General features: G+C 40.5%; 1 protein-coding gene across 2 annotated transcripts in view; it reads right to left on the reverse strand.

The window, feature by feature from the left end:
* The window catches only part of lamb2l (laminin, beta 2-like), a 60,751-nt gene that overhangs the window by 35,814 nt on the left and 5,935 nt on the right, over positions 1–19,002 (reverse strand). The window contains exons 1-2 of one of the 2 annotated variants that reach the window (XM_028583882.1): positions 11,346–11,386; positions 9,788–9,867 (exon numbers count right to left, since the gene is read on the reverse strand). In XM_028583882.1, the coding sequence (XP_028439683.1) occupies positions 9,788–9,851 (64 nt within the window). In that variant the 5' untranslated portion in view covers positions 9,852–9,867; positions 11,346–11,386. Of the gene's footprint in view, positions 1–9,787; positions 9,868–11,345; positions 11,387–19,002 lie in introns of those variants that run through there. The other variant, XM_028583881.1, reaches the window with a different exon arrangement.

Here is a 19,002-nt window from a genome sequence, read left to right on the forward strand (position 1 = left end):
TCACACACACACACACACACACACACACACACACACACACACACACACACACACACACACACACACACACACACACACACACACACACAGAGAGTAAAGGCAGGTGTGCACATGTACATAAATGGGTGAGAAGATAGAGCTGTGGACTGTAGGTAAAGATCAAACACACCCTAACCAAACATAAAACTCAAGGAGTGCTGCAATACTGAAACTCAAGAATGTAATGTACAGATACAAGACTGTGCATGAAAGAGAATGAAATTAAAGAAAATGGCATGTCATGTTAAGGTAAATTGAAGAATGCATTTCCTTAATAAACACATTTTTGGGGAAGTAGAAAAACTAAAAATGTGTGTCACTCTTAAAGCTGAAAATAACACCCAGTGGGCACACCCCTCTACTTAAACAACCACTTCAAGAATTCAGAACCATAGAAACTGACCTCACTTTACAGGTATGACATTGCACAATGGGTTTACTCACTGGTCAAAGAACCTGCCATGAGGCACAATGCAATACATGGGAATCATCGTGTCATGAACAAAAACCAGGTCATCTGTTGTAAATAGCAATGACAAACTCTCAAAAGTCTTTGGAGACCAGGAAGGTGCAAAATCAGCCGATTTGTAAAGAAAGCTTTTATTTCAGGCTGTTCTCATTCATTGTTCGTACTTATACTGCTCCAAAAGTAATGCACTATTTAATTCTTATATAAACTATGTAATCGTGAGCCAGGACGTGCAGGGCTGCCTGTAAAGATGAAGTCAGGCGATGTTGTATACACAGTATTCAGTAGTCAGAATTTCTGGTGGATGAATGGGTCAAAATGAACATCCAAATTTTAACCACGATCTTAAAGTGATGGTTCGGAGTAATTTCACCCTAGGGTCCTTTGCACCATGACCTTGAGCCAAACACCCATCCAGAAGCTTTTTCACCTGGGTCGAACATTGGGAGAGTTAGCGTAGAGTAGCGTTATCAGCTGAATAGCTTAGCGCAGGGGCTAATGGACCCACGTTTGTATCTCGTAAGTTACCCCACTAATAATGCCCAAAATGATACCAAACGTCTACAGTAGTACAAATAGGTTATGCACTCATAAAACGATGGATTGGAAAGTTTGTAAGTACACCAGAAGTTTATGTAAATAAACCTGCTGGCTTCTGCTCTCTGCTGTTGTTGTTGCTGCTGTAAGACAAGTGCTTAGGGACGTCTACAAATTACAACACCGAAAAGAGATGCAACAAAAATATTTTTTTATTTAACTTTTTTTTTAAAGTAAGTGCTGTAGTATAACTAGCAGGAGACAAGTAATAATTGAGGTAAGTTTGGAGACATTACCTTATTTAATAATTAAATTAATAAATATTTTTGTTGTATCTCTTTTCGGTGCATGTAATTTGTAGACAGCCCTAAGCACTCGTCTAACTGCAGGTAGCAGCAGCAGCAGCAGAGAGCAGAAGAGAGCAGGCAAGTGTTCATAAACTTCTGGTGTACCTACAAACTTTCCAATCCATCTTTTTATGAGTGCATAACCTATTTGTACTACTGTAGACGTTTGGTATCATTTTGTGCATTATTAGTGGGGTAACATACGAGATAGATACGTGGGTCCATTAGCCCCTGCGCTAAGCTATTCAGCTGATAACACTACTCTACGCTAACTCTCCCAATGTTAGACCCAGGTGAAAAAAGCTTCTGGGGGGGGTGTTTGGCTCGAGGTCATGGTGCACCCTAGGGTGAAATTACTCCGAACTATCACTTTAATCCTAAACTTAACCAAGTAGTTTTGTTGCCATTACAGGTTCTGCACTGGAGGGGCTTGCGCAGGCGCACTTATTGCTCATGTTGCTGGACATTTGTAGGATAACGCACGAAAAATAGTGCAGAACTTTTCGTAAGATATGATACCAACCATTGTATGAAGACACGTTTATTTTTTTACATCTTGTTACAAATAAATATGCACTTCAAGTTAACTGTTGTGTGCAAAAGTGTGTGCCTCAAATATACTTATGATGGAGTATTAGAGTCATTGTTAAAAATTATCGAAAAATATTCAAACTTTTTCTAAATACTATGACTTTTTTTCAGAGTGAAAAAAGAGTTAATTAATTTTGAGTAGAATGAGAAACTGCCAGGGTAATAACTACTTTAAGGGGTAAATCATCAAATGTATTTGAATGAAAATGTCCATGTGTTGCATTTATCATATTTTTAAGCAGCATTTCACTTCAGGTCTCAATATTTGAGCTCCCCTGGCTGTTAATCATCACAGTTAATCACACTGAAGTCACCTTTTCAGAGAGAGTGATAGAAGTAACATCCAGATGTATTGAGGCCTCCTCTCCCGACACTCTGTCTAGGCACGTACCCCTCAGTAGTCATAATTTACCCTCAGTTGTAATTAACAACTAAGGTTGTGTTTTGAAATAGACCACACATGCATGGAATGTTGCTACTATAATGTATGCCATTCTCTGAAGCTCTCCGACTAATGTCTTTCTCCAGTCTGTTATACTGTGCTGAAACAGGAAAGAATGGTGTTTGTGTTGAAACTGACATGGCAAAGCCATCATCTGGGCACAAACTTACATGCCAAAGAGCCTAATTTTTCAAAAGATGCTTCTGACATCTGAGCTATGACAGAAGGGTCCGTCCCCCTCTCTGTGTGGGCCGTAGGAAACATATCCTTTACTAGGTTTCCTCCTGCCCCGACAAGCATGGAGAATGACAGAATGTGTCTTTGCATGTGTGTATTGTATTACTTTAGTGGCGCATGCAATAACATACTGATGTCATTATTTTCAGTTGTTGGGTGTTTTTGCTTTTGTTAGTGCATTTCTATGTCATTTCATTGCTCTAAGTCCATGCATATATTGCATAGATGTGAGTGTTGCAATTAGAGTGTGTTTTGTAGTGTATTTTTCAACATGAGAACCTACAGATATTATTGCAGACATAACAATAGCACCAGGCTCATATAGCACAGGAGGGGAAAGGTTGCCTAAGTAACCAGTTGCCAGTTTCAGGCTGGTACAAATGACTCTTAAAAGTGCCATTCAGAAAGGCTTTCCAAACTAGAATTACTTATAGAAAGTGTACTTTCATTTATTGCAATCTTGTGAGTTTCATCACATTTCAAGGAGAAGAAAAACCAGCAAGAGAAAAAAAACTACATTTCACAGCAGAAAAACAAAAACATTTTAAATGTGCCTGCTTTCTATGAGATGCAGGCAATAACACTTTGAACTGAAAGTCTGGCTCCAACTAAAGTGGCTAAGGATACCAGGGTAAAGCCAGAGTGGGAGCATATACAATACGCATACCCAAAGAGTTCTTTGACTACACAACGTCCAAAAGAAAGCAAGGCTGAGATACACAAGTTTGTCTTGAAGTAAAGCAAGTTGTACATATGTTGTTTGGCACCAGCTGGTTTACTAGTGTGTGATTAGAGTGTATAGCACGTGGCAATGTAACATACACACACATGCACACAAAGCAGAGACACAGAGGGGAGGAGTCACAGGTAAACATACCCTGGGGCATCTCCCTCCTGTATGAAGCACTATGGCAGGAATGCAGAGAAAGAGAGGAAAATGTTATTCATTAAAGGAAACATTCCAGGTGTCAGTGTGGTGGACGCAAACACGCTCAAGTTCTGAACATATACACACAGTAAGTAGTGCACACCCTTCCTTTCTACTTCCAATCAATTGGCCTTCAAAAGGGACATATGGTACAAAACTCTTCCCAATCTTAAATCTATGATGGATTAGTAATACAACATTTTTGTTGGAAGTGCAACAGCAGTGCAGGAGGAGGCAGGAATGTAAACAAAATATGTTGAAAAATATGTTTAACATTCAATAATCAGTGTTGATAACATGTGGCAAACTGTGAGATCCAAGTTTGGTTCTGTTTCGTCTCCATCTTTGGTGATAAGTATTTTCAAATGTTATTAGGTTTAGCCATGTTTGCAATTGTTTATCGCTATTTCTAACTAACCGGTTAATCTGACATCTAAAACATTACGCACTGTGACAGCTTTTATGAAATGCTGAATCACTATCACAGTATGTTATATCAATACAAAATAAAGAGGAACAGATACAAGTGTAAGTCATTATTACTTTCAACTTGAGTAATTCATTTAAACTATGACTTTAACCTAGACTGACAAGCCAGACCCACATCAAGCAGTTGGGTCTGGGAACTCACCATTGACGGGGCTCAATTCGAGGGGCGGGATAAATGGTTGTCTTTCAAATTCTCTCTGCACGTAATAGGATAGCGCTACAACCAGGCAGAGCAACGAAGAAGGTAGCGAAGCTAATTGACAGATTAAACTTTTGCCCTATCCGGTCGGCAAAACTCCGAACACATCTTCCTTTTTTAAGAATTTCACTGCCGTTCTTTTCTCAAAGAAAAGCTTAACTCCAAGTCTTCCAGAAGACCGCTGTTCCCAGCAGCAGCAGCCATAAACCCGCCCACCGACTCTATACACGATGTGATTGGCCTGACTACAGTTTTGTTTTTCAAGCTCGCAAGTCAACAGAGAGTGCCTAGACCCCCCTGGCTGCAAATTAAATTTGCTGCCGCTAGGGTGCGTCTAGATTTCTAGGCTAACTTTTACCTTCTCCTTGTTTATGTTATCTTACAATATCTTGATTTATTTTACCTTAACATACTTTAATCAAATTTTGCCTGAAACTGTGTGCAAAATACACCATCACCTACAGCCACCTTAAAGAATTAAATTTGGAGGAAATCTAAAAAATTAAGTTTTATCTATTTCTATATGTTGTAAAGTTTATTTGCATGTTGAAGTGTTGGAACAGGCTAGAATGAATACCGGAGTATGCCTCTGCAAACTATAAATGTAAATAAATGATTGCAATAAAATTCTGAGGTTCTGCTCCACATAAGCCAATTTGAATTAAAGAAATATAAATAATATAACAAAAACATTTCTTTAAGTCCAGTTAACCTAAATCAGTTCATGTGCCAAATATCAGTACGTATTTATCAAACAAAAAAGTTCTGCCACTGCACTCACATGATCTTGCTGTTTAAACTTCAAGTATTTGGAACAGCTCAGCAGCGTGTTGGGAGAAGGCCAATTACTGTCCTGGTGCTAAGTGAAGTCTGAGTGTACATGTCTGCCAATGAATAAAGGCAACAAATAAAGGCTGGTTGCTAATAAAGGCTGTGTAATACATTGTACATTGAGGGGGTGGAATTACCTGTAGCCAACTACAACAGCTTACAGGGTAAATGTTGTAGATTTCTACAGCACTAATTGCATCAGTACAACTAAGTCATGTCATACTCAACATTCTGCTAATCTTATTTTCTGTCTTTTAAAGCAACATTGCATAGTTTGTTTTACTTTCTAAAAATAGGAATTCTCGCCGCGAGCAGCGGTGGCAGCAGTGTCGTGCCAAAGCCGGAGTGGGGCAAGTGGGCAACAGGACCGGGTTCAGCAGACGCTGCGGACATGACAGCAGAATGCTGACATGTAAAGGCAAGGCTGCAAGACGTTTATGTGAAAACTCCGAAGGAAGTGTTGCATTTCATGCATGGTAGCTTAACATTGTTCATTCATTCTTTCATTGATCCATTCATTCTTTCATTCATGCATTCATTAATATGTATAGGAGAAAGAAAGACAACTCAATCTCAGTTGGCAGTTTCCTCCCCCTCACACACACGAGTACAGTCTTCTTCCAGTTAATAAGTAACATAAAGATTGACCCAGATACCTGTGTGTAGGCAAGTGGCAAGTGCAACAGCCTTAATGAGTCTCCATTTCAAAGTGTGTGGGTGGCTGAAGTTAAAAACAACTTCATTTAACTTTCATAGAATCACTGTTAAGTCTCCTAAATTCCCAAACATAGAAACACAGCTAGTCCAGTGGACAAAACTAACCAGTTAAACAAAGCAGATTTAACAGTGGCTGTGCACTGTGTGTGTGTGGCCCCTTTCAAAATGTCCCTCAGGCACCAATTAACCCTCCGAGGGCCCATTCCGCCTCAGATCCAGCACTACTGTCAGTAGCCCATCATTTTCTACACATTCCACAAATACCCCAGATTCTCAAAGTTTCCAAATCCTACAAGCGGACCTATTAACCACAGGAGCCTTAACATCATGAGATGGATGGAGCTGTTCGTCCGTGCAACAAATGTCCACAATGGAAAGCAGAGGTGGATGCGTGGCCATGCTTCTGTGGACAATTTGGGAGACCACATTGACTGATGATAATGGGACAGTCCTAAATTATTTAGCCTTTTTTTTTTTTAATGAAAGAATATATTTATGAACGCTCTTTTACAGATGTGATCAGAACAAGTAGACTTGGGCCTGAGAGCCACAGACAGGCTTGGTATCGAGAGATGGACTAACACATTATTGGTTTTGGTCTTTTCATGGGATTTGTTGGCAGTAATAAAAATATAATCTAGAATATTGCCACTCTCACTCTTAAAGATCTAAACTTGTTTGGACTAACAGTCTCCAAACACCTTAGTTGAATGAACCCGGTTAGAAATTGCTCTAACCGTTGCTGTTCAGGTACATATAAAAAAACATGAAGCATGAACAAAGTCAATGGAAAGATGTGACCGGAGACTAACAGAAGTGGATTTGCTCCAAGCGATATGAACTAAGGTGAAGACACATTGTAATTGTTGAATGGAACGTACAGAGACAGGAGCAGACAGGAGGGGGACTGCAGTAAAACATGTGAAATTGGAGTTCCAAATAACAAAACAAAAAGCACAGAAGGGAGTGTGTTTACAGAGAGCATCCTTAAGGTCCTGCATTAAAGCATCCACATTACAGAAATGTCATTGACCAAGTATTGCACTGGCATTCTTCTCTATATGATGACAAATCAAATACCACATTATTATTATGATTATTATGTAGGGTCCTGCCAAGCCGTCATTTTGACTGGACAGAAAGGTGACATCAACTCAGCGAAAGGAGAGTTTAATTCTACTAATTACTTTTCCCGTTGTTACAACGCCGTTAACGTTACTGGACGTTAAATAAGTCCTTTAAGACTCTCCAGCTGATCCAGAATGCTGCAGCATGTGTTCTGACGAGAACTAAGAAAAGAGATGATATTTCTCCTGTATTAGCTTCTCTGCATTGGCTTCCTGTAAAATTCAGGATTGACTTTAAAGTCCTTCTCCTGACCTACAAAGCCCTAAATGGTCAAGCACCATCCTATCTAGAACAGCTCTTAGTTCCTTATCGTCCCACTAGAGCACTGCGCTCCCAGAATGCAGAGTTACTTGTGGTTCCTAGAGTCTCTAAAAGTAGACTGGGGGCAAGAGCCTTCAGCTACCAGGCTCCTTTCCTGTGGAACCAGCTCCCAGTCTGGGTTCGGGAGGCAGACACCGTCACCACATTTAAGAGTAAACTGAAAACTCTCCTCTTTGATAAAGCTTATAGTTAGGGAGTGAGGAGTTGCAGCGTCCGCCTAACCCGGCCCACCTGCTTCTCTTTGTAGTCATCAGATTTGTTTATCATATAATCAATAATATAGTGAGAGTAGAGGGAGGAAGGCCAGTACAGCCTCTCATCAATGTTTTCATTTGTTTCCTTTTGTATGCGTCTTGTTCCAGAACTGCTTGTTACTAACCTAGCTCTGGGGAGTTTGCTCCCCGGAGTCCTTATGTTTCTTCTTCGCAGAGCCATGCTCTGCGATTCCCTGCAATGTCCAGCCGCGTTCTGCTGCGTCCGCCGCATCCAGCCATGCTCTGCAGCGCCACGTTACATCCCGCAACGCCCTGCTGTGATGTTCATACGCAAAGAGTAGTCAGGATCCAGTATTGGAGACTGCACTACTCAGTATGACACGATGTGCCCTGCTATGACATGAACTACAACGACTACCTTCGAAGTCACTGTTCCATTATCTCTAATGTGACTATTATCACCACTGTTCATCACACCCCCAACCGGCCCCGTCAGACACCGCCTACCAAGAGTCTGGGTCTGCCGAGGTTTCTTCCTAAAGGGAGTTTTTCCTCGCCACTGTCACAATAGCTTCTGCTAATGCTTGCTCTTGAGGGAATTACTGTAATTGTAGGGGCTTTGTAAATTATAGAGTGTGGTCTAGACCCACTCTATCTGTAAAGTGTCTCGAGATAACTCTGTTATGATTTGATACTATAAATAAAATTGAATTGAACTGAATTGAATTAAATGCGGTGCGTTACTATGCATTGATTGAATAAACTGTGTAATCCGAACGCATCCCTGGCTCACAGCTAGTGAGGACTGAGGAGGTGGGTTAATAACGAGGTAAGCATTTATGATTGGCTAAGGCAGAGTCGTGTTTCATGGTAGCCAATCAGAGCCAGTGTTTTTACACACATGCCAGCACATGCGCCACACACACAACAGCTAAACAAATTCAGCAGAGATGGCGAGTCAGGAGCAATCCAATGAAAAGTTGGCATTTTCAAGGTGGAGATATAAGCACTACTTCAAATTAATTGTGGTCAAAGGCAAGAACGTGCATGTAATGTGTACATTACGTGCAGGATCGAAGACTTTGTCGACATCCGTTGTAAGCAACTCTCACAACGACACACGCATCTACAAAGCTAGTGGCCAAAAACACCGATACCTCCACCACAGATGATATATCGCCATCCACTAGCAAAGAAGGACTCGGAGCAAAGTCCTCCAAGCAGCAAAAGCTAGATCTTTCTGCCTCACAACTAAAACCTATGACACAGGCTGAAGTCAACCGTATGACAGGCAGGTGTTAAAAGTATATGTGTCATATAAGTTTATATGGTGTAACTGTTTACTTTTCTTACAAAGATAATACTTGAAGTGCAGGATAAATCTCTTGCTGTCTGTCGACGTGCAATAAATATCGAAAGTTATGTACGTTAAAAACCTGTCTGTTCTACTAATTTCAACTGACTTGTGAAAACTGCTAAAAAAAATCTAAATTCTTTGACATATAGCAACTTTTTTTTTTTAAGTAACGCAAATACTTACTTTCCCTGGTAACGAGTTACTTTTATTATAGAGTAATTCAGTTACTAACTCAGTTACTTTTTTGAACAAGTAGTGAGTAACTATAACTAATTACTTTTTTAAAGTAACGTTCCCAACACTGCTTAAACCCTTCACTTCCTGTTCCCTGAAGTAAACACAATCCAGAACAAACATCTGTGTGTTACAGCTCAATCCTGTGCTAAGCGTGTAAATAATGATGGATTAGACCTAATGACAATGTACAGGGAGAGTATGAGTCTGTGAGGATTTCCTTTGGCTGTGAGTCTCCTGAAGCAAAAGCAACAACAACACACGTGACAGGGTTGTTGGTTTGGAAGGAGAGGACGTATGATCAGAACGCCTGTTGACAACTGCTTCAGTAATGATTTCTACATTTAACATGCTACCCTGCTGCTGCTGCTGCTGCTGCTGCTGCTGCACTGAGGAGGGATTGGCTGGCATGTCACAGGACACACACCATGGGCTTTGACTAAAAAGCTGTCCTGCTTCTATAAGTCTTTTCACTCTGTTCTGCAAAAGCGCTGCTGATCATATGAGCTTAGGCTTAGGCTAAGATGTCATACTGTATCTACTATCACAGAATTATGCGTTTAGTCTGCTTTGCTTTCACACCACAATCAAACCAGATCAAAGTCCGATTGGGACCGAACCAAAGCCTCCTTTTCAGGTGGTCTTGGTCTAAAGGACATATGAAAGCAACCCTAAACAGACAAATACAAACTGATCTTCTACTCACCCAGCGTGAGGAGGCTCAGATACTGAGCCATGATGGACATCATGATGCCTGGACGCATGGACATCAGGCTGTCTCTCTGGCTGTAACAAACAGAGACAAATTGTTTGAGAGTGTGACAAAGAACTCAATTAAACAATTTAAGAAGCGTAATACATCCCCGGTTATCACAGTTGTCGGGCTCTCTTTACACCAGAGGTATTTTTTGTGGAAGAATTTCTGATAATTGACAGCAAAATTACCAGAAACTGAAAGTGATTTGTTTCCATTAACCTTAAGTGCTGCCAATGTGAGAATAAATACAGGTCTTAATAATGGTCTTGTTTGTTTGTTAGTAAATAATTAATGTCATATCTTCAAAGTGCTGTGGAAATGGGTGTTGCTAGAACGCTACACAAAGCAGCTTTAAAGGATAACAAAATGCCACAGTAGTGTAGTAGTTCAAGGGCTTTCTCTGAGGTAGAAGGGTCTTGATTATGTTGGGACACCGAAGAAAGAAAAGGCCTCTTGTATACTTAGGCTTCACAAACGTAGACATCTGCTCACTGAATAGGTATGTGTGTATAGGCACACACATTGACAGGTGAGAACACACATTGTTCATGTCACACACTAAACCATTCTGACCTCTGAGACAAATAAAAGTGGTCACAGGAAGGAAAGAGGACAGACTAAAATAAAACGACTGACTTTTCAGCCAGGATTGCTATTGCAATTTAAATAAGCCATTTAAATCAGAAAGAGAAGTTGTCATACAAAAGGCAATTGAAATGTGTCAGATTTTAAAGCATTTCTAGCTTAACCTTACTGACTAATCCAGGTTTATGATCTTAAAGCAGGTCTCTTTTGGAAAGCATTTTTCACACTAATAAGAGGTTGATGTGGCCGTGCCCTCACACAGTGTCTTAACACTCAATGTTTATTAAGTTGTTAACTGCATCAATAACAATACGATATTTGTAATTTGCTGGTTAATTGTAGCTCATTGAATGTAAATGCAATTGCTTATATAGTCCTAACAAATTATATTAAATTGTTAATCTACAACTCCTGTAAATAATGCCGCTTCAGATTTTCAAAACAGCATTTTTTTTAATATTTCTAGAGAGGGAAGGCGAGAGGAGACACAAAACCCAAGATGCAAAAGTGGAAATAGAGACAAATTTAAAGAAAGAAAAGGTGCAACTGATATAAGACACAAAATGTTGATTTTTCATCTATAAGAAAGGTATGGGTCCATCTTTCCATCCATCCATAATGCTACAAGCCATTTACTAAGAAACTGAAAAACTACTTTGTGCATTGCAAAAAAATGTGACAATATTGTTGCATTTTAACAGCTACATAGTAAAAAGAGCTTACAGTTCAGCCAAAGAGGTGTTGGCAGCACAAGGTCACATTTTAATCGAAAATCTTCACCAAAGGACAAATCCACTCAAAACACACAGTTTCATCTGATGTTATACAAATAAACCAAACACTAAGAAAACCATGCAAAAAAGTGCTATATATTCATTATGAATCCAGCATTAGCAATAAGTGATTCTAGCTTCATACTCACACAACCACAGGTCCCCTCACTCTCCTCTGAACTGCGTGGTCAGAATTGCTCACTCTCTCTCCGTAGGCCAATTTCGTCTGACAGTGTGTGTGTGTGCATGTGTGTGTGTGTTTGTGTGTGTGTGCTTAGAGTCCCGTGTCCGAGTGTGCACGTGTGCAGGCCCTGAACCCCAATGTGTATATTTACGCGTGCATGCACATTTGTGGTGTGTATGTGCGCCAGAATTTGTAAAACAAACTTGAAAGCACAACTGACGACAGCGATGTAAAAACAGAGGGAACACTGCCGGCCAATGGGAATGCAGAGTGCGGTTCCCCCTTCATTTTTCTCCTCCCTCCGGCTCCCTCTGTTTCGCCCTCCCTTGCTCCATCCAGCTCGTCACTGGGGCACTGGGGTGAATGGACAGCTATTCTTATTCTAATTCTTCTGTCACTCTGTGGGCCACTGGCTGAAAGAGGGGAATGGTCTCCAGGCTTTTGGAATGCAACAACCCTTTCTTCTGGACACTGAGGGAGAGTGAAGGGCGAGAGAGGCAAAGAGGGGGCCAGATAAAGAGAAAGAGATAGTTAAAAGAAGAAGAGAGAGAAGAGAGGAGAATGGAAGAAGAAAAAAAACTATTGGAAAAAGGGAGGAGGAAAGAAGAAAAGACAGGGGGGATGGAGCGACAGTTTGGGGTGAACTACAGTAGGCCACAGAGCTTTAGGGCAGCACAACCAAATAACACCACTTTCATTGCACTCAGCAAGAGGAGACGACTAACGGATGAAAGCTGACCCAAAGGACAAAACATGGGTTAATACAGCAGCTTAGTGCTTTTTTGTACAGCATTTTGGTAAGCTTAAACTGTGTTTAAATGTGCTCTAGAAATAAACTTTACTTACTTTACAAGAGACAGGGTTTAGAGAGCAATTTTCAACAAAGTACATAACCCTTGTGTACAACACAAGTTAAAGGACTACGCTGACATTTGGGGAGATACAGTTATTTGCTTTCTGGTGGAGAGTTGGATGAGAAAATTCATACCACTGTCATGTGTGTATGTGAATATGAAGTCAATGCGAGTCGCCGGTTAGCGCGGCTCAGCACAAAGTCTGACTGTGTCCTACAGTACCGTTACAAACTCAACATACCAGCACCGCTGGAGCTCACTGTTTAACATGATGGTATCTTGTTATGTATTTGTTAAATTCGCACACAAAGCAAGGCATAAAAACTATGCAGTTTTACGGAGGGTTATATGCCAATTTACAACACATTACAATTTACCAATACATTACCCTGCCGTCATTTTTCACTTCGTTTTCACCCCCACCCCCCTTTTCAGTTTTCTGCTAAGCTAAGCTAACTGGCAGTAGTTTAGTTTATCAATCTTTTCATCTAACTCCGCAAGAAAGTTTATAGGTTTATTTCCCAAAATATATACATTCATGTGTTGAAATTAAATGGAATTTCACTTTAGTATTTAGATTCAAGTTAAGCATGTGATATATATGCTGTTTCATCCTTGTCACCTCCGGTTGGACTAAAAAACAAAGGATATGACAAATCAACTGGGTTTAGGCATCACACGGGTGTCATGGAGGTTGACTCTATTCAAAAATTCAAAAGGTTGAAGCAACTGGTGCTATGACCAGATTACAAAAGAGAAAGAGAAAGGAGTGGGAGGGTGTGTGTTTGTGCCTGTGCATGTAAGATATATGCATGTGTGAGTTATGTGCATGCATGTGTGTGATTCAGGCTAGACAACTCCAAAACTGCAGTAGAGAACAAAGCAGCGTTCACATTCACAGCTCGCTGGTGATGTGACCTTTGACTTCTGCTAAAGAGGGAGATGGAGAGGCTGACTCAACATGTCGCACAGCAACTGCTGAAGAGGCCAGCGGAGCTGCTGGTGCAAGTTCTAGGCTGGATGGCAGAAATCAATGATATACAGGTTTTCTCAAACCTTTATGAGCTGCCTGTAAGACATTTGCATTCTTATTCACTGTCTGAGACAACTGGGATTTAAATGTAAGACCTCCAAAATGACTGCTTTCACAAACCCAAGATGTAGGCCTAGATGTCGAATTTTCTCTCAGACCACTTGAACTACAATATGATGAACAATTATTATGGATTTTTTGCCAAACAACACCAAAAATAAACTGCCTCCCCAAGCTTTAATATCTACACTATTTTTAATATTTGATTTTTTTTTGCCTTTATTTATTCAGGGAAGGTTCACTGAGAGGAAGCCTCTCTTTCACATTCACACAGTTCCACATTCATACCTGGAAGCTGCCCAGTACAACCACAGTCTGATCTGCTGGCCACTATGAAGCTGTAATCGATCCACTGGAGCGGTTGGGGTTAAGGGCCTTGCTCAAGGGCACCTCAGTGGTGGTAATGGGGGGGGGGGGGGAGGACAAGAGCTGCTCTTTCACTTAACCCCAGCATTTTATCCTGTCGGTCTGGGGATTGAACCGACGACCACAACCCCGGTCACAAGCTTGCTTCTATAACCTTTAGGCCACCACTGCCCCCATATGCACTTATTATCTGACTCTGTTGTGTATATTCTTGTTGCATATATTTTCTTTGTTGTATACAGTATATTGTATTTTTTTTTATATATATATTGTATTTTTATTTCAAGCACAGTACTGGAGGGAGCAGCATTTCATTGCACAACATAGAGATATGTTGAGTATGTGACAATTAAAATCTTGAAACTTGAAAAATGCAGGGATCCACGTTTATAGTAAAGTACAACTACTGTACAGGTAAAATAAATCAGAGGAGAAGTCAGATTTGCACCTGGTTAGCCTAGACCTTAAGAGACTTTGATGCAAACACACACACAATCCCTAAAACAAGATAAGAGGAAACCTGTAGAAAGGTTAGTGCCACCACTATAACTTCCGTGTAGTCAGCGGTCAGACTAAGCTAAGAAATCTTGAGACACTAGTCCAAACAATCTCAGGCTCCCATATCCTTGAACACAATAACATGATAAGCCTGACTCTGTGTGTGTGTGTGTGTGTGTGTGTGTGTGTGTGTGTGTGTGTGTGTGTACACATCAAATGAAGGGCTTCAGACTGAGCTACCCAACACACTGCCAATATGCTGCAGCTTGAGACGGCGCTGTTAAAGTATATTGTAAAACAAGGCCGGGCTGGAAAAGGATCAGGTCATCCAGATGAGCTCATGGAGGAAGTTTGCCTCCCTCATACAGGCAGGTGCCTCAATATTTACTGCTGATGCTACCTGCACCATTGTGAGGGGAAATATGTACAGTCATTTACATCCCAAACTTATTTGTCTGATGTTTCCCCACAGCCCTGTCAGATGAACACAGGATCCCCTTCATCGACACCACGTATTATGTTCAAAATGTAATTTATTTAAATTGATTTTAAACTGGATGTTATTTAACACAATTAATCATATTAGGGATGCACCAAATCCAGGATTCGGGTTCGGATTTGGCCGAATATTGGGATTTTTGTTAGAATTTTTTCCCACCGAACCAAACCCTACACTCTACGTAATGTAGGTGGACCGTTCAATGCAGTAGGCTGTGAGAAAGTGAAAATAGAACTCGCAACCCCAGGTACGGCAAAGGAAGGACAGTCACAGCTAAAAAGTTGTGTTAACCAGACAGTGCCTCTCCCGGGCTGTCAGCCGGTCTCTCTGCAAATGAGTGTCCCTACAGTGGGAACGGAGCGACCGAACGGCCGGCTGCTGCTCGTTAGCTAACGTTAGCTTTCTAATTTCACCCACCCGACATGCCTTCATCATACACTGGTTAGCGAAAATTTGCCAAATTAAATTGTCACTCATATGGCGATATTGATGTGCTTTCCTACGATGTGAAAAGAGCGTGTGAATTCAACATTAAGTTGTTACATTTAACTATTTTAGAGGCTGTGGTAGTTGTTTACTTCATTGCACAAGTTTTTAGTTTGTAAATTAAAATTACAGAACTATAGAGCAACTATGGGTCCAGACTTTGGATTTAAACGTGGCTGGGGCATCTGTTATTTTCTTCAAACTGCTGTCCGCCATCCCGTTGAAAACCTCTTCCTCTTTGGCTAGTTGACTTGTGTTCAAGTTTCCCTCATTCATATGCTGCGCGCCACCACTAGGAGGCATGAAGCAGTGACCCAGGGAGCAGGGAATCTATTTAGAGCGCCTATTTTATTAATTAAAATATCAACATTTGGCGGCAGCGTATCGATTGTCAATCGCACGAACAAGGACAACCATATATTGCCATATCAATATTTTGTCCCACCCCTAATGTTTAGGTCAGTTTAATCAATTTTGCATTCATACTACTACCTTGGAATGACCGAAGCTGAACGATACAACCATTTATCCATTATTTTTTCAAATTCTATTGGCCGTTGCTATGTACTTACTTCAGTGTTTCAGTGTTTATTGTGGTGGTGCGCCATGGCAAAAATTCTTCCGCCACGACATCAAAAATAGGGCAGACGCACAATAGTCGCGGTTGTTTTTTAAATGACCCTGCCGACATAATGCACACCTGTAGTAGCACTGCATAGAAGTGAGACATTTACTTTTTCCAACTCCTGCAGTTGCCACCGGGTACAAAGATAATTGTAGGATAGCTTAACTTATTTTACAGTATTAATTTGATTTAAAAAATGCATACTGAGTCAGCTTTAACACCTCAACACAACATGCTACGAATTAATGTGTGTAAAAATTAGTTCGCTAGTGAGCAGAGTTAGCTAAACGTATTGGATAAATGGTATAAATATACTGTACATATAGTGTGTAGATAACAGCAGGTGAAGTGCACTGAACCTTCTAAGAAGAACCTTCTCAGACAAATCTGAGCAAACTGGCAAAATACACAAAATAGAGAAATGTGTTGTGTTGAATGTTGTTTGAAGAAGATGACATAAATCAACGCTGCTTCCTGAGTGTGACTTTCCTTTCTAGTTTTATTGCTTCCACAGTCACACGCACCTTGGAGCGAAACCTTTTGCTGTAACAACCTTTCCTCCAATCCCGTTACTGATTTACTATATTGTCAAGAATGACCTTTAGGAACGCCACGAGACTGGATGAGAACTTGTTGCATTCAGCTGCATATGTCATATCACTGTACAGTATGTGTAGATGGAGAGAGTAATTATAGCAATAGGTTGGTACAGGTAACAAATTGGATTGAGTGAAAATTGTAGTGTTTATGAAATGATATGGAGAAAAGCACCATCTAGGTGACTACGTTTAAGTGCCATCACTATGGAGAAGGTAGCCCTGGTCTACTCCAATAGATTTAAGAAACCCTGAAGAAACGCGTCAAGTGAAATCTACAGCACTGGCAGGCACCAACTAATATAAGATCCCAAAGTAAACTACTCACTTTTTGCCAGTCAAGCATTCAACCATCTGAATGATCTGATGGAAAGAGACCACCCAAACACAACTTCTTTAATTTTGGGGATTTAATTTAACCATAGTGTTAAACACGGAAGCAACTTCCCTTCGAACAACTTCCTAATCCACTACATACATCGTCAGACAATCACCTGTGGAGCCAAAGGAAATCTCATAACACTGACTGGATATTTACCTCATTTCTGCTGGCATCTTACAGTGAAAGAAAGATTACCATCAAAGATAATTCTCCATTTCAGGTTTGCAGAGAGAGAGAGAGAGAGAGAGAGAGAGAGAGAGAGTTTAATGGCCCAGACCTCAAATAAAGCACACGTAATACCATCTACTGCTTGGATTACTTAGCCTTTGTTCCACACCACCTGTACACACACACACACAACGGAAAGTGTGTATGTGCATTTTTTTTCTTATACAAGCAGTGCAGTTTGTTTTTTCCTATGTTATGCCCTCTTATTCAACCCAAAAGCAACACTCTGTGTCACATCTACTATGAAATCAGCTATGTAGTTTAGGGTCTTAAATGGTTGATCACAGAAATGAATCTTTAACTAAACACAGAGGGACACACCCAATGGACCCACAAAAAGCTCATGCGAGGGCATGACCAGACAGTAGCAAGTGAGGAGCCTTTAAGGTGATTGAGTTCAGCGCAGACACACACCAACCAACACAATCACCGCGTGCATGTTTGTACTGGAAGCATGAGAAGCAGTAAGTGAGAGGTGGAGGTCAACAGGGCAACTCTGAGTTTATGGCTCAGCATTACTGTACGTCCTGTGGAGATGGTCAGTAAAGTGCAGATTAGCCAGGCAGAGCTTCTTTAGCTGAGGCCCCACTCAAGGGAAATCATATGAGAAAATGAAAGTGTAGCAATGGTACTTGACACTGTTTATGTCATCATTACGTAAATACAGTATAAGGCATATGTGCCTTTTCAGTAGCTAGAAAGGAAGGAACTTGTTGGAAATCTGTAAATTTGTTAATGTGTTAAACCTACATTGTGTCATTTTTTTTTGTTGATTCTTAGCAAAAACCCCTTTGTTGTTTCACAAAAATGTGGTCATTCATGTGTAATTACTTCCACCAACTAATCAAAGTATTCTCGTAAGCGTAAAATCTGCCATTATGAATCATTCAGAATACATAAGAGCGAGTCGCTCGAATGACGGCAGCCATGTTGCGCCACCATCTTTAAAATACATTAGCCAAAGAGGGACATACCTCCGCACCTTTTCGCTTTTACACTCAGTGGCACCGTGACGAATGACAGCCGGGAGAGAAAAAGAGAATTAAAACGACAACGCGACAGGCAAAGCAACAAGACCAAAGTTAATATTGGTGTGGCTATAACAGCTGCGTGTAAACAATGGAGATACTAAGAGCTCTTTAAACGCGTTCGGAATGGGAAGGGCTAGAAAGTAATATTCAGTTGGTTGTCATATACAATTTCACCGCTAGATGGGAGAAATTCTTACACAATGTAGCTTTAATGTAAATATGTATGTGACACTCCTCGCATTTCCAAAACTTATTTTACTACACACCACATGTTCATAGGAATCTGTCGGCTCTGGCTAGCATACATGTCAGTCGGAATTCCAGTGAGAAACGGCAGCTAGTAGCAGTAATAACGCTAACCAACACACTCACGCTACACAAAGTTAGCTCTTGCAGGTGGTGAGAAATGAACTAAGAGTGGGTTACAGACCATCAACAGGCAGCATGTTAAACACAGATGAAAACACATGTAACACGTAACGGTAGCAATTTTTTTTAAAGTTAGCATATATGGTAACACTTTACTTGAAGGTATCGACATAATCGTGACATGGCACTGTCATAACTATGACATGACATTGTCATGAACGTGTCATAAATGTTATAAAAACGTCATAAACGTTTATGACTTCTATCATTAAGTGTCATTCGGTTTTTGTTGACATTGTTTGGGGTGTCTTTGTAATGACAACTTGACATAATGTCATCCTGTTTAATGTCAAGTTGTCTTATTCAGGACGCTCCAAAAGAAATTTAAGTTTAAGTTGTCATGACAAAGACATCCTCTGGTAATGTCATCCTGGTTAATGTCAAGTTGTCATTACAAAGACATCCCAAACAAATTTAATGTCAACTTGTCATGACCAAGACAACTTCTGGTAATGTCACTTTGATTAATGTCAAGTTATCATAATCAAGACAACCAAAACAATGTCAACAAAAACCGAATGACACTTAATGACAG

This window comes from Perca flavescens, chromosome 7 (assembly GCF_004354835.1).
Source record: "Perca flavescens isolate YP-PL-M2 chromosome 7, PFLA_1.0, whole genome shotgun sequence".
NCBI classification, from domain to species: Eukaryota; Metazoa; Chordata; class Actinopteri; order Perciformes; family Percidae; genus Perca; species Perca flavescens.